We start from the raw sequence: 19437 nt of genomic DNA on the forward strand, positions 1-19437 counted from the left end.
GGCACAGATGAGTTAAGTTTATGGAATTTTTTAATACATTTCAATAAAGTAATGTAAAGATAACAGCATCTTACCAGCTTTCAGTTGACTGGCGAAAGCGAGCATTTTCCGATACTTCGGGTTAAGATCATCGTTTAATTTGGCAAGTACCAATACTTGAGGGCGCCAATTCTTAGTGTGTGGTGGACCTTCTTCAAGACGCAGCAGGGAATAACGAGCCGCTGATAATGCTAAACCACGAAGACCATCACCCCATTCCTTTTCAGCTCTAAATTTAAAGTATATTTGATATATTAACATTTAATTAATTTACTAAAACCAAATACATAATAGAACGATTCAAATTAGAACATACCCGCGATATTCGATGTATTTATAGATAAGTCCAGCCATGCCCATTGCAATGAGAGCGTAGAACCATGACGTCATGAACATAATGGAAATGCATAACGTAAGACCGGCCAGAGATAGAGACCTGATAACATAAAAATATAGTCATAACAGATGGTCATACAATATCAACATATTAAATTATTTACTAACCAGTGATAGTATTTAAATCTTGGTCGCCAATTAGGTGTCTTGAGTAATGTTTGGAGAGCACACGCCAAGTTGACAAATCCATAGCACATGAGGAAGAACATGGATAACAATGGAGCCAAAATGTCAACATTTCCGAGAAGAATACCGCATTGGCATATAAGCATCGTGAGTAGCAGGGCACTAAAATTATTAAAATTAAAATTTATTATATCTTGGTTTTGTTAATGTACACAATGTTTTTTCATATTATTACAGTAATAAGTATTTACCGAGTGGGTTCGCCTCTGCTAGACGAAACTGCAAATGGTGCAAGGAATGGTATGATTTCATCTTTGGCAATAGCTTGCAGTAACCGCGGCGCACCGGTTAAAGACTGCAAACCAGCTCCCAATGTCGATAGGAAAGATCCTATCAAAATTACCCATTGGTTTGGCCAGGCCATATTTGCTACAACAAGTTTCCCGCCAATGGACTGGCCAAATCTACAAAAAAATAATAATGATTAATAAATTTCATCGAAATCTAGATGGTTTTTATTATCTTCAAATAAAATAGCAAATTTCTTAGTTTTTATTAACGTTGTATTTCACTAAATTAGAATGGTGGATAAGCTGAATAAACAAATAGTTCTCGAATCTGCTTTCAAAGGATACGCGAAGTTTGGAAATTCTAAGAGTGATGGGAGTCAAATAACATTAACCAACATTGACAAATGGTTGAAAGAAGTTGGGATTATTGACGGAAAGAAAGTTTCGACTACTGATACAGCTATCTTATTTCAGAGATTTAAGTCTAAAACGATTGACTTCAAGCAGTTCATGATTTTTATAGAAAGTTTAGCTAAAGAGTGCAAATTAAATGTTGACGATTTAATAGGGAAATTATCCAAGAGTGATGTTCCTGGTACTTCAAGAGCGACTCAAGTGGACAATTCAAACATTGTTAGTCGTATGACAGATACTTCGAAGTATACTGGTTCACATAAAGAACGGTTTGACAAACAGGGAAAAGGTAAGGGAAAATCAGGGAGAGAAGACACATCTGCAAATACGGGCTACGTGCAAGGATATAAACATAAAGACACATATGATAAAAAGAAGAAATAAACAGAACATTAACTTACTTGTCGCGAAGTAACAAATTATCGACAGTTCCAGCGAATAATAATACACACGATAAATACACGGTTGAAGTGGTCAGAATAGCGCATATTGTACCAATAGGGATACTTTTCTGAGCGTCTGCTAAATCTCCGGAACGGTTTGAACCAGCCATAATACCTGGAAAAATATTTAAATTGTATTGAGATTGTAAAATATATATTATCATAAAAATACTAAATACTAGTTTATTTACGTACCAGTTACTGATGGGAAAAATATTCCGATCAAAATTGTAAAAGTAGTCGTACAGTCGGCATAAATTTGATTGTATGTAGGGCGTTCCATTTGCTCTATATCATCAGGTTCCTTTCCATACGATATATATTGACCGATTTGAAGAAAAGAGTCTTGTAAGTTATCAAAGAAAACACCGCTTGCCAATCCCTAAAGAAAGGTAAAATTATTATTTGCTTGTAACTATACAAGTTATTTCATTATTCGTAGTATCAATAGTTTACCTTAATACCCTGAACGATGCTAACTTCATGCGTGTGATAGTAAGGATCACATGTACCATTGGGACAGAATATTTGTTCTAATTCACCACCCGGATCCTTAGAGCAGTTACTTATGTGAATATCTTTAAGCAGCCGTTTTCCAAGCACGCACATTCTATAAATAAAATTTGCACATTAATCTTTAAATTGTAGTCAACACTTGTAATGCAAATGTATGATATGTTACGTACTGAAGTTTATCGTTTCCGTTGAAGTTCACGAATATTCCGACATACACAGCAGTTATTGAGAGAATTACGCAAGCGAGTGCGATGGTTGCAAACTTGTTCACAAATTTCACTCCGACGAACACCACCATTCCCATAATCAACAGTAATCCAGTTCCATAAACTCGGAAGTTGTTATACATAGCCTCAGGATCCTTTGTAAAATCTCCGAAGATTGACATCCAAGGCGCCATATACGTCTAGTTAACATATAGTGTGTTATTAGTGATGATTATTGTAGCACTAATTAATTTGACTGCGCACATGCATTTAGTTGCCTAATTGTATCATATTAGAGAGATTGTGGTGCATAATTATCAAGTCTGGTTGAGCAATCAATATTCACGACTGCACACGCGGCAATTAAATGTACTAATGTATTTTCAGTTACAGTTAATTAATAGCAACCAATGCAAATTAATTCAAAGGCGGTTAATATTATTCTTTTCATTTATACTCTAAAGTTACATAAATAGAGTAATATTATTATCTAATAATAAGAAAGGACTAAAACAAACGGTGTTCATATCATTGAAACGTTTTGATTATATGAGAAATAATTCTACTTACTAGGACAATTTCTACAGCACCAACGATGTACATGGCTGCAGCGAGCGTAGTCCCCGTATAGAAGAGCATTCCCACTGCACCACCACATTCTGGACCCAGAGACCTTCCGATCATGAAGTAAGACCCGCCTGCAGGTACCACGCCGTTCGTTGCAATAGCGGACATAGATATCGCGGTTAACATTGTCTGAAAATGAAAATTTTAACATTCTCTAAACAATATTTTCGATATTAATTAAATAAAAGTGTAATAAAGTAAGATAAATAATGGTGAGAAGTTGGATAATGGAACTACACCTGCCGACAAGTTACTCTATCGTTTGGCAGAGAATGTAACATAATTGAATAATGTCCTAGAATTAATTGCCTTCTAAAACAAAGATCTATAACGTACCGTGCAGCAGCATGTAAGTACAATCAGGAATCCTTGTATAGCACCAGCTGTGCCAACAACCCAAGTCAGACGGATGAAGAGGATAACGCCGAAAATGTTCTGGATACAGGGTAGGTAGACGCCGATGAGGGTGCCCATGCGAGCGGGGGGAGCAGGTTTCGGCGCATCGGGGTCGGCGGCGGAGGCTGTCGGTATGGTGTTCGAGTAGTCAGCCAGGGAACTGAGAAAAGTAGCCGCTCGGGGTCGGTCTTCAATCTCCTCCTGCAAAAAGTGTCTGGTTAATTGGCTTCAAAAATCTTTAAGAATCGTGTTTTATATGTATATACATAGTATTTTGTGCTCTACTGGCTCTTAGTGATTCTAAAATGTGCCTTTAACTAAGATGTATTTATGTATTTTTAAGAAGACATAAATAATAATTTTAAATAATTTTAATTTGGTCAGCAATAAGCATTTATATGGCTAATTATTGACTTAGGAATTATTTCTTTCTAATAAATTAGTAAAATATTCTTAGATTAGATTCTTAAACTCAAAAAATTTATTTATTCAATTATTCAATTAGACTTCTTCTAGAAGCCCTTTTGAAACGTCATAACATATTTATCTATGATTATATTGATGAAAAAACTTATATTCTTATGGTAACGAATACATTTTTTCGTTAGAATGAAATTGTAGGTACAATATATTTAAAGTTTCTTGGTATACTGAGAATTACTCTACTACAAAGCTTTATCACATAGATTAAGAATATAAAACTGGGGCAGCAAATTTAATATCTTTTGCAATCCCATTCATCTTAGACACTATTTCAGGGAAAATAGTTTAAAATTCACTGAGGAGTTTGAAGTCTATTGTAAAAGACCTTTTACAAAAAACAAATCGACTTTCTCTTAAATGTATTTAAATTTGGGCCAATAAATGCGAAGAGAACGGTAGATTCCTAATTTTATTTTACAAGGAAAACCTTTGAAGAACGAGCTAAGTTGTTTTATGTAGGCAGCATTGGTTTCAATTTCCCTGTGTGTAATATACACATACTTGAACAAGATTCACCCAATGCCGAGTCGAAAAGCGCTCTTCTTTTATTCAGGTGCCATTCGCAGCGTTCGTGAGAAATACGTGAGTGTACTTACAGACTTCGCTATTGATGAATGTTTTCCCGACAATTTCAGATGTATAATGCATCGAACGGTAATGTGCTGGCTATTTGTTTGAAATGTTCCTAGTATATGTTTTAAATTTTAATGCGGCAAACTAAAAATTGTCTTGTTGAAAACCAATATTTGTTGTGCTCTTTTTATAGAATACTTCTATAATCATTCAATACCACTATCACATTATTTTCGCTAAATATGAAATATTAATTATTATTGTTGCATCATTACGTAAATGGCATACGATAAATGCCGTATTATTTTGTTATATCTTTAACACGTACGCAATTAGCTACATGTGTTGACGTGCAATTAGGTTCAGTTCATGTCGCTTAACGATAGCTCCCAATGTAGCTCATTACGGCACTGCTCCAGCACTTGCCCAATTTGTAAACTCTGACCGACTCAATGGGCAATAGAAAACGACTGCAAACTAAATTTACTGCATAAAATAGAGCCATTTCAACATATTTGTTTTATATGTATTTATATGCTGATCAGTGTTGAAAGTCGGAATTTAAGTGAATTTAGATACAAAAAGGAAGAAACAAACGTGTAAAAGGTCATTATTGAACTTAGCTTTGCACTAAATATAATCCGGAAAATATTTGACCCGTCGGTTTGTAGGTTTAGGGTTTGTTTTCCATGTAAACAGAATTGGCAGTCTTGGGCTTGGCTGTACATAAAACTTAGAAGGTTCATTACCTACTTGTCAAACGAGTCAAACCTATCAGTGGATAAGATATGAAATAGACATTACGAGATGGTACATAATATTTAAATAGTTTTTGTAGTATTGCATGCAAACTGCATGGTTTCATAGTTGAAATTGTGTTTTAAATTTGATACAGTATAAACAGTCTGTAATCAATTACAAAAGTAAAATACGTACAACATTTAGAATAACTTCATATAGTTCGTAGGAACACTCTACGTGACAAAAATGTATTTAGAAATAAATATAATTATGTGGAGTATAATATATTATATAATATAGTGTTAAGCCCATTGAGAATAAAAAATAGTGTTGTTTTAATACGAGACGAGAGAGCGATCGCTTTGAACACGCTTTGTAATAACGAAATTAAATGTATAGAGAAATGTACTGGAACGTGTAAACATTTTTATGTTTATATTACGTCGCGTTGCGGTGTATTTTCTTTTATTATTTTACATACATGTCGTAATATGTTTGTGGAATGTGTGTGCTACAACAAATATGTATATTTCTAACACCAACCATAAAAATCAACTATGTAATACAATTGCATCATATTCAGTGTACTGAATAATAAATGAATACTCTGTATTGTATACAGAGTTATGTAATGTTGTACTCCATAATCATAAAGCAAAAATAACAAAATCAAAGGTGCGCATAAATTAATGAAGACATCGCGCATTCAAGATGGCTTGACCTCAAACGTTCCTTTTTATTGACGAAGCACTAGAGCGGCCTTCCGGCGATAGCCGACCTCCAATAGAGGGTGCTTTGACAATCTATCGAGGCCGATCGCCTCTGTAGACTATACAAACAACCGTAGCAGGTAAACGAGTGGCTTTAATTAAACTTCCGAACTGATACTCACTCTTAATTACGCTCGCCCGTAATCCAATAATGTACACAGAGTTCAGCCTCTGGCATTTTTATGTTCATTAAAACGCCAACGTTTTCATTTTCTTCACGCTCCGTAGGTTACGTAATTTTCTTGGTAAATAGATAATTTTAATTTTTATAGCGGACGGCTTGACCGGCAACTTTTATTTAATAATTAACAACTCCGTTTAAAGGTCGTGCCGAGGTATAAAGAATTTACATTTTTTTTCATTTATAAAGGCGGGTTCAAGTTCGTAATTGAAGTTTTAAATTAGTTTTCTCATATTTGAAATTTTGAAATTTTGTTTTACAAAACTAAATTAAATGAAATCTAATATAGTTTAATTTTATTCAACGCCGCTTAATGTGATATATATATTGAATTGAAATTATGTTTAAATCTTGTTTTCGCTAACGTTTTAATACAAAGCTTCAACTTTGACTTTATACAGGATTAATATTAAATGTCGTAAACAGCGACGAAAAATGGGAAATAGAGTGGAAAAAGATGAGGCATCAACAAGGAATTGAAGTGCTTTGCTACGATGTCGGTTACAGCGCTACGAGTGCTACGGACGCCATGGATCGTAGCGAGCACGTAGTCTAAATCGATTTCAATAAAGCGCTCGATTTATTTCGATTCCGTCTCGAACGTAATACGTTCCTTAAATTGGCTTTCGCAAACGTTATTTGGATGCCGTCTACTCCAATATCCCTGATTACGCTATTATATCATTTTAAACTCGTATTTTCATGTTCAGAACGCAATTTACAGTTATGATAATATTGTTGTACATATATTTATTGTACTTTAGATTATTTTAAATAATTGCCAAAGGAAATTTGTGGTACTTTAAAACAAATTGTGAGTGCACAATGCATAATTGTGTTGTGCAATTAATTACGTATTCATATATTCAAACAAATATTTCTTGTTAGCGTTTATTATTTAGGGACCATAGATAAATGTGTAATCGTTTTTTTTTCGATATAAAATTGAGTAGTATTTTATGAAGGAATTATACGAGAGAACAAAAATAATAAAATTGGAATATAATTCGATAAGAATATTTAAACCACTTACGTGATAGAGGTAGAGATTGGTGTCGCAGCATTTATCCTTTTCGTTCGGTAGGCCATGGTCATCGGTGTCACCTGTAATCATATCAAATGGTTAATTTTATTTTTGCTGGAATGTTTTTGAAAACTCCTAAATAATTGAATCACACAAGAATTCCTAAATAATAATAATTATTAGATAGATATAAGCTATTTCTTATCTTTAACTTCGTTATAGTGGATTAGCTTGTGAGAGTTTAATTAATAAACTTAATACAATCATCATGCTTAGCTAGCTTAATGCTTCATTTGCTCTTCGTTTTAGTTTGAACGAGTAAAGGTACCATATTATACAATTGAAGTGAATAAAGTCAGGAGTAAGGTATAATTTGCTTTTATTAAAGCTGTGATTAAAGTATAATTGGGTAAAGTTATTTTAAAATTCCAGTCTGATACGCTTGATTGCATTTCGATTTGAACGCAATTATCTCAAATTGCTTTAAAATCTTTGTAAATACGTTCACTTTTGTGTGCACTTCAATTAACACGTATTGTAAAGAGAATATGTAATTTATATTATGTAATTGGCTGGAGGCTAAATATCCTTATATTTCATAATACCCAATATTTGATTTGCATCTGAACTGTTTATTATACTGACAGGAAATATCTCCCCTTCTGAATGTATTTTAAAGCAAGATCAATTTGGCTTCAAAATGAAACTCATTGAATACAAATTATCATTTCCGAAAAAACTTTGATGAGATATATTGCTATAGACTTCAATATCATTGTCCGTATTTATTGCCAATTAACCATGGAGCAAGTAATAAAAAAAAATTATAGATTGAACTAGAAAAAGAAAGAATATTAAACCACTTTAGCTTAACTATAATCTATACTAATATTATAAAGCTGAAGAGTTTGTTTGTTTGTTTGTTTGTTTGTTTGAACGCGCTAATCTCGGGAACTACTGGTCCGATTTGAAAAATTCTTTCGGTGTAAGATAGCTCATTTATCGAGGAAGGCTATAGGTTATATATCATCATGCTAAGACGAACAGGAGCGGAGCAATGCGAGTGAAGCCGCGGGGTACAGCTAGTGTATAATAAAATGATACCTTTTTTAATTTAATATTTTATATTAATGTTAAACTAATGGAACGATAGAACTTAATTTAATGGTAAACTTCCATCAACAACTTTAATTGAACAAAGATGTATAGTTAACCTCAAATAATTCGCAAGAACAGTAAGCCAAACAAAAAATAGCCCAGTTTATCTTGATAAATGGAAGTTGAGAAGTGTGACCATCGTGATCGATATGGGTATAGAGTTTTAAACTAGACGCAGTTGGGAAAGTTCCCTAAGTCGTGGGCGGGAGTCTGGACCACATTGGAACATCGGTACAAGTAGGTCGTATTTATAGCAAAACTTTAAGCCGCTCTGAGCCGGGCTCTGCTCCACATTTCTGAGTGTTTCTTTTAGCAACAGCTGTGATATGTTAGTGTTATATAATTGTTATGGCCGCATGAAGTTTTATTACATTGTATGAAAACTTTTTTCCTATTGCTAGAGAAGCTTTCGCAGTCTCCGCTTTACTATTTTGCTAGTAGGAGCAATATAGTCAACAGCAGCTTATATGTTTAATTCAGAATCAAATGCTAAAATACCTTTTTCTATAAATTTCGTATTCAAATTGGATCGCCTTAATCATCATCAGTTATAAGGGTATAACCGTATTTGCTGATGATATTATGTGCACATTCATTCATTCCTCAAATCTCTTATCTGCAGGAGACACACTGAATGGTTATGATTTATTACGCAAAAAATCCATTAACTTCATAATAAGGCAATAAGTGGGTAACCCTGTAAATACATATTATATTAAGCACGTCAGATGTGAACCAAGATGAGAAGCTATTAATCACGATCAATCTTGGGACTTACAGCCGTGAGAAACGTTAGTCATGTAGGCGTGATTATTAACGCATTTACACTGCTTTATTTGAATAATTCTTTAATATTTTTATGAGGCCATTATATTATAAAGATGCTGTCATCTGAAGTTGTATTATGTAGAGCTTACGTAAAGATTTCGTCACGTTTCTGTTTCATTTTTTAAGCGACCACCACGTCACAATACGTCATCGCTTGCTTTTCCATTCATTCATAAGCAAATTTTCCTTAACTGACCCACGTAAATAAAAAAGTTTATACTTTTGCCGCATGAAAAAGTCTTTAACTTTCTTTTATTAGTAATGCTAATTGTTTATTAAGATGACTATTTATTTTTGACCAATTATGCGGGTAATCTATAAACATACATAACACACGTAATCCATGTAGGTACTTGATTTCTAAATAAATTGAAACTCTAATTTTAGCTCATGACGTTTTCGTAGTTACAATATAAAGTAAACACAAATAAAAAGCTGTCTTGTCAAATTATCATAGTCCGAATAGAGTAATTATTATAAAAAAAATATTCCAAAACAAATCCTACAGCAACATAAGCAAGTGCATCAAAAAAAACCGCTTTAATTCGAACATTGGCGTTACGTCATTTGTAACCATATGAAAAACAAAAGAGAACAAATAAAAGTTGGCGCTACAATCACGAGACTTGTCCGAATGTTTCAAACAATTCTGTATTGCGAATTGCGATGACTCGACCCGAGGAAAAATTGCGAAAACCATTCCAACAGCCGCGGCGTGTAGTTAAAACTTTGATAATATGTTTTGGAATAACTTATAATAGAGCGATGTTGTAATGAAAAATATATTAAAATATGAACATATTTTTTTTTATTTATAAAGCTCAGATTTTTTTTTATGAAATAGCTTAATATTATAAAACTTAATATTCATATTTTAATACCTTAAGTATAGCTCAGATAACGCTAGATACGAAGGTTCCAATCCATTATGAGGTGAGAAGACATTTTAAAAAATGGGATAAAAAAAATGATTGAAATTCTAATCTTACCCATCACTTACCAAAAAGAAATAGCATTAGTAAGATTATGTAATCAGATTGAGTTTCCAAACAAGAAGGCTCCACTCAAAATGATTGATCCGAGACAATATTTTGTTCTATTTTAATATCCACGCACAAAATAGATTTTTTCGTTAAAATTTATCCATGCGTTTATTGCGAGCGCAAGCTTTATTAAATTAAGCCTAGAGCAATTTGGATTTCAATTTATTTATCAAAAACCTAACAGTATTCACCAGTGCGATTGATTTTATGCTATTAAATAGATATTAATATTGTACTGGAATGTAGAAAATTGTTATTGATTTTATGTTGCTTTAGATTAATATAATTAATCCTACCCTTGTACGTATAATAATATTTAATACCACATGTATAAAGTAATCTGTTTTTAGACTAATTTAAATCTTACATCATAGTCCTAATCCTGCATTTTTCTTAGCTATTTTCAAAATGTAATAAAGAAGAATTATAGTGTATAATTATCTCAGAACAAACAGACCAACTTTGGTCAACATTACTTTCCGAAATGATGGAACGTGCATGTGAAACTTGCTATTTTCTCAGCCATTAGCAGACGAGATTCACAGTAATTGCGTGTAGCTACATGCAAGAAGAAACTTTAAGTACATGTATTATGGGCAAAGTTTGTTTGACAGAAATAAAATTACAACTGCATGTTTGAAGGCAAATAAAATACCTATTTGTTTTTATTGCTTGTTTTTGGGAATAGATGGGTATTACAGCGGTATTAGTTGTTAAGCTATATGAACACGTAATCACTTATATGTTCATAGTTTACTTATACTTCATAGTTTACATGTTCATAGTTTAGTTTAAAAAATATATTTCATAGTTTAAAAATTTCATAGTTTACTTACTTCATAGTTTATATGTTCATAGTTTAGTTAAAAAAACATATTATGAACATGTGACCTTTTGTAAATTTTGCAAAAGTGGACGATAAATTATTTGCGTAAGCGACGACCCGTTACGGATGAATGGGTTAACTACCCACAAAAACTCAATTAAGGTTTGCAATTAACTGCCTTTGTGTAATGGAATGGAGGACGTATATTTTAAAATTGATAAATTAATTTTCAGTATGGTCTTTATGTGCAAATTTTCATATGTATACGTTTTTACGAGTTTTGTTATGTTTTCGCCCACGACATGGTGAATTTGAAATTGATACATTTCATAACCGCATTATTTATTTAATACTAGCGGTCCGCCCCGGCTTCGCCCGTGGTACATGTTTACGTTTTCTCTACATAAGAACCATCCTCGTACTTCAAGGAATATAATAAAAAAAGAATTATCGGAATCGGTTCAGCCCTTCTCGAGTTATGCGCTTACCAACACATTTTGCGATTCATTTTTATATATAAGAAGATTATAATATAATATGTGTCAAAAGGTATAATTATTGCCCTTTTCCATCTCTTATAAAGTTAAGTAGGATAAAACTGCGCTACATATTGTATGAATTTTCTATTACATGTGGAAGCCTTTGTAGTTTAGCAACGCGGAAGTTCTTGGGACCACTCGGAAGTAATACGTGCATATCATCCTGCCAGATAAGAAGATAGAGGATAGACTTTTCAAAAGAAATCAATAAGCTTTTGTCCCTTTTTAAAATTCCTAAATTCTATTATAATTGTTATCATATAGGTTTTATATGAAATATATGTATTAGTATTGTATAATCATCATGTATTAAAACTTGTAAATACATTAATTAATGTTGGTTTACTTACTAAATATTTGTGTTATATTCTACAATGTTTTAAAAAGTTAACGACCATTTTCAAGTTACTTGTGATATCTACCGTCAACTTGGGACAATCCTGTTTCCTACTTTAACAGCACTTAAAGTGATTGATATCCTAGATACTTACAAGATTCATTTATTATGTCATCAACGGACAGGTAGGTGTTTTAGTTTCAGACAACATTAAAATGTTTCAGTCCCTGATATCAGTACTTCGTAGGGTACAGCAGGGTACTTCTTAGGGTACAGCAGGCCGATAAATGTCATCAATAATAATGAACACAGAATATTTCACATTTTATACTCGCACAAAGATACGTGTAATATATTTTTATCTACAGTATCATTTTATGAAATACCTTCTGTTCAGTATTGCGTACGATATTACATGTGTCTGTAAAGAACATTCGTAAAATTGTGACTTATTGCCAGCGCAGAATATTACAAAAGGAATTCTCTGATACGAAATTACACGAATACAGACTATTCTCTGCTATCTATAAAGTACGAAGTTACATGAGTTAAGGCTCTCTGAGATTACTATTCGAGCTGCATGTTCACTTCGTTATAAATCGAATGGTATCTGCATAATTCACTACGCTACGCTCGTAAAGCAAGAGTAAGGATTAAGCTATGTAAGCGCTGAATATTAATACGAAGTTTAAAATTATGAGCCTGAAAGGTTTTTACACTTTTTGGTCTAAATTGAAAGGGAATGAAAATACTCTGTGTAACATAACGTTTCATTTTGTTTTTTAGATATATATTTTAATGAGATATTTTCGTTGTACATTCAATCTCGATGTTAGTGACTGAAAATAAATTTCAAATATACTGATGAAACGTTTTCAATATTCTATGAGTAATGTAAGGTCAAAAGTAAATTTTGTGGCCTAAAAATAATAAAAGCTAAACATTTTTAATCCTATCTACTGTTCTAAATATAAAAATGATATCTATTTTATTAATATCGGGAGGAATACACGTTGAATTAATTCTCTCGCACTGACATTTGAACTTTACGCTGATTTATTTACAAGGATGAAGAATTTTCAGGACGCAAATATATTTTAAGCTAGGAAAAGGTCAAACTATGACATTCACATACAAGCTAAATGAAATTACATCCGTTATATATTGAATTTTCTTCCGCTGCGAAAGCTCACATCCTGAAAGTTCGTTACATTCATCTTGCAAATGTCACTATGATGAAAATACATTTTGAATTAGAATGTTACATATTAAATTTATTTCCATATATTATTATCCAAGTAAAGAAATGTGGGTAACTATAAATATATTTACATGGAAAACTACATATACATAAATTATACGATTATATAATGAAATGTTACTTATTAGACTTTTGTTTTTGACGTGACAAAGTCTTATAATTCGATAGCGCCGGCTGCACGCACGAAAAAACATGACTCATGCGGCGTTACCTCGCTCTGAGGCGTTCCATGTAAGGCTTGAAGTGCAAGCGAGAGCGCGGAACGAGTGACAAAGAAGCACAATCGGACGTTGTCACGTTCAACTATCGTCACTAAACCGACTTTACAGACAACCAATTGTTATTTATTTATTTTTATTTATAGATTACCGTTTAAAATTATGCAATGTGTTAAGATGTATTACAAATATGTTGTTGTATGTGTGTCGTAGGAGGTGTTAATGTACTTTATATTACAACTACAATAGCTGTGCTTACTCATAACAAGTGTAAATCAGTTTAACATAAACAAAAGCAACGATGAAGATTATAATAAGATCAGGGAAATACATAACAAAATTCTTCAGACTCGATACAGGCTATTTTAAGTACACTGGACTTTGTTTAGGGAAAAATTTTGTCCTTTTGTTTTCTTTGGGACTGTTTTATAAATAAGTTAATTAACAAGCAAATATTTATAAGGAAAACGAAACTTAAGGTAATTGTTTTATATTGGTTAAGTAATTCGTTTATAAGGGAGAAAGTGTAATTAATTTTGCTACAGATTAGACATTCCTTGGATTATCATTGAAAATAGTTTCTATTCAAAGTATAACATGTAAGTTTTTCGTTGCATCTGGCTATACGTATAACTACAACACAAGATCTTGCATAAGAAATGGCGCAGACTTCAGCAAGACTTTGCCAAGCGGTTTAAGGATTTAGTGTAAGTGATTTGGCTCTAGTCTTAGCTGCAAAGTTTTGGAACACCTGAATCGAGTTAAAATATTTAGCCGAGTTTCAGGTACGTCGTAAATTTAGCAGAATAACGAATTATTCATTTGTCCCTTGTGCTTATTATGTCTGTATTACAATTATGATTACACACATTATTATTTATTATTCACTCCATTTTTTGGCATTTCAAAAACGTTAAAAAGTATACTGCGGCTGTAGAAGTTGAACTATCTCACAGTCGTCGTAGATAATCGTAATTGTTTCATTTACAATAAGCCACAATTCCCTTAATAAAGCCGTTACAAGTTAAATAAATCGCATTGAAGATTTTCAATAAAAATGGCCGGTTAACATCGGTACGTGTCGAACAGTCAGCAGGCCACTAATTGGGTCAACTTTCGGCTTCGGTTTCCACTAGATTTGCTCGTAAATCCGGAACAGAAGTGGCTGGCGACATTCCAAATAGTGTACCTTGTCCTAATTTAATATACCAACTTAAAAGTATAGATTAACAAGATTGTTCTCTTTACTGGATAAACGGTCGATCTATGTCATCTTGACGTTATGAATCCTACTATGTATTACGGAGATAAGTAAAAAAAAACCCTTGAAAAAGGAATATATGTACTCCTGCTTATAAATTTCAAGTTGCATATAACTATATTTCATTATAAATACAAATTTACCTACTAAAATTTTAAAGAAAATTACTTATTTTATTAAGATGTTTAAAGTTCTCGTTTCACTCGTATGAAGTTTTTAATAATTTAAATAACGTATTATGTTGTTCAGAAGAAACTAGCTCTTGTATTTTATTGAACATTACTCAGAACATCTCAGGCACGGTAACGGCGCGAGGGATTTACCTACTAAATCTTCCCCTATTCACTGGTAAACAGGAAACGCAAAGCTGTATCGTGAAGAGCTATTCAAGAACATATTATAATATATTTAAAGGCGGTTTCATCGATTTAGGTAATGTACAAGAACATCTATTTCGCTTTATTTATTGAAGAAAAGCGATAAGACGCAGCGGTTATGAAAAACTCGGGTAAGTTTGTAGTTAGGTACGTATCTTTTATTTGCTTTACTTTACAAAAAAAATTAGTTGTCTGTAAAGTCGGTTTACTGACGATAGTTGAACGTGACAACGTCCGATTGTGCTTCTTTGTCGCTCGTTCGGCGCTCTCGCTTGCACTTCAATCCTTACATGGAACGCCTCAGAGCGAAGTAACGCCGCATGAGTCATGTTTTTTCGTGCGTGCAGCCGGCTCTATCGAATTATAAGACGTTGTCACGTCAAAAAAGAACTAATACTTATGTATTTAAAACTCATAATCAGAAAAAAATGAAAGGAAAAGTTCTGATGCAATAATAGCATTTAGTTCAAACACCAAGTTTATCCTTACCGCACGATGACGGCGAGTATGTATTGTTAAAGTTCTTAGAAATAAATCAACCGAAACAATACAGTAACAGTTTAGCTTAAAATAGTTTTGAAACTTGATTTATCGAGTTCGCATTTAATGTTCTTTTTTCCCGGACAAATGGTCGCCAAGCGAGGAAATAGAGCAAATAATCTCGCTCGCAACGGAGTCACTTTATGTGAAATAAAATTGCTTAGAGGAATTAATTGGTGCTTAGCTGAAGTGGTATTACGTGTTTTGGTCTTTTACTGACGAATATAATGGGAGACATTCAATTAACGGGGTTTATAAAGCTAGACTGAACTGAAAACCATTCATTAACATTTGAGATTAATTTATTCATGAGGTCCGCCTAAGCAAACCGGTGGAACAAAAAGCACAGCCGACTTTATGTGGAATTGCACAGGAATTAATTGGTGCCGGCCAAAGCAATTCGGTGTTGAGGACGTCCGATATTCAATTCACAGTGAGTGCTATCTCACAAAGGGATTTTGAATAAACGAATCAAACCCAATTCCATACAATCGCGTTCACACGAAATTGGAATAAAGGCATTTAATCCTGTCCTCTGCGAGCTCGTACGTACCCTGATGATATGAATATTAAACTTTTCTCGTTTAGTTTTTACCTGAAACAATACAGAAATTCATAAGACTTTGTCAAATAGGTACCTATTGATAAAGAAAAGGAGCAAATCATTCTTTAACCATTCTAATGTATCTGTTTATTACTTTACTAAATCATACATTTCAATATGTGTAGGAGATAATATAATGTGTCCATATAAACTACAGTTTAAAAATAAGAACACTTCGGAGAACCACAGTTTTTTAATATTAAAAATAATTAATACATCTGCACTATCCACATTATATTCGACATAAAGTAATTCACAAAGACTAATACTTCATACATCCCAAAACTTATTTACGATACTTAGTTTCGAGATACAACTACACTAACGATAAATATCATACGACGGTAGTAACTTTCATACCATTAAATACAGATGTTTGTAACAAGAATCGATGTTGATTTTCCTCATACGAGAAGAATATATTCAGGCAGAATAAGCTGGTCACGTAAATAGGATAACGTATGTAATTGGATGTTTATTATATTGTTTTAGGAGCCACAATGGATGTTGAAATATTGAACGAGTCCGAATGAGAACGCGGTTTATTTTGCCTAATTATGTATTTAGGAGTATAATGAATGGAGCAATATTTATTTGTAACTATTTTTTTTTATAATTTTAACTTGTATTAATTAATAATACAAGTTAAAAGTCCTATTTCTAAATGAATAAGAATATAAATAATGAATAAGATAATTCTTTATTCTATGCATCAAAATTAGATCAAAATTAATTTCAGATTATACCTTAGTATGATGGATTTATTTCCAATGCCGATATTTAAAAAATATTTTCTATAAACTATCCGTATCTAATTTACTTATGTGAGTATTTCAAAACATTTATAACATAAGTATTAAGTATAGGTAGGAACGTGAAATCTGAATACACACAAATTTATATTGAAATTTTATGTACACAAGAGAAATATAAGACACATTTAACCGCGACCAATTTTTGTATTGACAGAAGCAAAGGTCTGGCGCATTCAATTTTAAATGACTTCTTGAAACCTCAGCCGGTACTTAAATATTCATATGAGAGCTTAAGCACTGAGTGGAGCTTACCCAACTGCCAGCTAATGGTTACCTACATTAAAATGTAACAATAGTTTTAAGTACCCGTGTGCTTTTGTATAAAATTCTGCCTTTCACGATTCATGTGTACACTTAGACGGTTTTAGATTTAGATATGGAAGTATTGTTAAAAAAGAAAGGTTATGAAATATAGTACTGCTGTTCTATTTGATTTGTACTTTTTATATAAATTGTACAGGTTCTTTCGATACATATTAAGGGAATAAAAGAAAAAAAATATTTAAAAATATGAAAATGTAACTTTACGTATTAGAATATGCTATTTGACTAGGAGTTTTGTAAATAATTGCCCTTAGTCAAATAGCATATCAACCACAAAGCCTTGGAAAGGCTTAAGGTTAGGTTACGAATTTAAAAGAAAGTGATTATTATACATCCAGTATTTATGCAAGAGTTTTTTGATAATCAACTTAGTTCATTCAGCCAGTCCAAGGCATCATTATTTCTATTCTTGAAAAAGGTAAACGTACACATTTGTGTATAGTTAACAAAGCTAGAGTAACAAAGTGACGGATGAAACGTTTCTTGCTCAAAGTCCTTTGTCAGAGCGCATCGCTCTGTCAAGTTAAGCCCTTTGTGTCGTTTGATGAATGTGCTACGAAGGTGACGCGACAAAAACTATCAAATTATAGCTTGACCGGGTCTAACTGGAGTCTATCATTTGTTCTAGAACCGCCCTGTGCTTGATGGGCCCTCTTCACAAGCAGATAGAGGCAAGCAAGATAGTGTAGAGGGCCTAAAATATTATGTCTATGATCGGCGTTAATTGTAGATGTTTATAATGACCGCGGCGGCAAACATCGACGCTTATTTGTTGGGCCAACGCTGCCCATTGTGAAGAAGGCCCATGAAATACAACCTCTTTTTAATGACGCTCACCTGCGTTCCGCTGCACGTTTCGCGATGAAGCATAAATTGGACAAAACTGCATTGTATTACGAAAATAATGATCGCGATATGGACTGAATACGCTAACAGAGGTAGAAACAGACAATATTCTGCTTATTATTATACTCGTATACTTAGATACATTATGAAACACGTTTTGAAAATATAAAGACCTGATCTGCTTTATATAGAGCCTTTTCTACTCCATAGCTTGAACTCAATTAGAAAATAAAAAATCAAGTAGATACATTTGTAAGCAGGTTTCGATATGAAAAATTCGGTTGCTAAGCCTGTTTAAAAATCATTAATAGATATGAGATAACTTGAACTCAGTTAACTAGGATTACTGCCGATAACTCTACCTACATCATATTATAGGACATTTTAGGTCGACCTGATTTTGCTCCCTGGTATATAAAAAGACTCTGATAAAAATAGCGCTACTAATTTATATTAATAGAGATATCATCATGAAGGAGTAAATTGACGAGTTTTTTTAATATTGCATTTGTTTTTGTCGCCCATTTGTTTTTTTACATGATCATCACCATTGAATTCCCAGAAAATGTAGACGGTGTAACATTTTTTACGTATTTGAAACTTATTTAATTAAACCAAAACTCCCAAATTGTATTCAAATAATTTCTAAGAAGTGCCTAAGCAAAAATAAGTGTATGAAAGTAATTTGATTGTGTTGAAGCTCGACTTAAAATCAAAGTACATTAGGTTACTTAAGAATGATATTCTCATTTTTCCTACTACGGCTTTTATTTTTCCACTCGTTGAACATAATCTGTTTGACGTCAGAATAGAATCTAAAGACAATCTGTCTATTATGAACACGTTTATGCGTTTATCTACATAATGTTATGTACGTACAACATTGTATTAGAGGCACTGCATACTTTTTAATAGAATAATGAGCTTTATGTTTCTATGTGATATGAGCATTGTGAATATTCGCAATGATATGTAACACATATAATACATATACATATATTATATTATAATAAAAATTAAATAGTTTTTATGAAGGAATGGAATTGGCTGTACCTATACATTATATATTATTAAAGGGTTGTAGTTACAGCTTACATCTAATGTATTTGAAAATAAAATATCAACGATATATTTTATCCAATAAACGAGCGCAAGAAATTGTTTCACAAATCTGAACGTATTCGTAAGATTACACAAAATCCATTTAGTTTAACAGCTTTATTCGTTTGTTTTGT

At 32.6% G+C, this 19437-nt stretch overlaps 1 protein-coding gene and 1 pseudogene across 3 annotated transcripts in view; one reads left to right on the forward strand and one right to left on the reverse strand.

Moving 5' to 3' along the window:
* kcc (solute carrier family 12 member kcc) overlaps window positions 1-19437 on the reverse strand; it is a 270331-nt gene that overhangs the window by 7801 nt on the left and 243093 nt on the right. For all 3 annotated transcript variants that reach the window (XM_090103126.1, XM_090103124.1, XM_090103125.1), the window contains 11 exons: window positions 7235-7305; window positions 3394-3654; window positions 3001-3186; window positions 2395-2630; window positions 2165-2318; window positions 1904-2090; window positions 1667-1823; window positions 813-1025; window positions 544-723; window positions 356-475; window positions 75-268 (listed from right to left, as the gene is read on the reverse strand). In XM_090103126.1, coding sequence (XP_089959252.1) covers window positions 75-268; window positions 356-475; window positions 544-723; window positions 813-1025; window positions 1667-1823; window positions 1904-2090; window positions 2165-2318; window positions 2395-2630; window positions 3001-3186; window positions 3394-3654; window positions 7235-7305 — 1959 coding nt within the window. The remainder of the gene's footprint in view (window positions 1-74; window positions 269-355; window positions 476-543; window positions 724-812; window positions 1026-1666; window positions 1824-1903; window positions 2091-2164; window positions 2319-2394; window positions 2631-3000; window positions 3187-3393; window positions 3655-7234; window positions 7306-19437) is intronic.
* LOC149907986 (tubulin polymerization-promoting protein homolog pseudogene) lies at window positions 1143-1649 on the forward strand (annotated as a pseudogene).

Source organism: Colias eurytheme, chromosome 6, assembly GCF_061535395.1.
Source record: "Colias eurytheme isolate Ceu_HAF_F1 chromosome 6, ilColEury1 Martin Lab GWU primary, whole genome shotgun sequence".
Taxonomy (NCBI): Eukaryota; Metazoa; Arthropoda; class Insecta; order Lepidoptera; family Pieridae; genus Colias; species Colias eurytheme.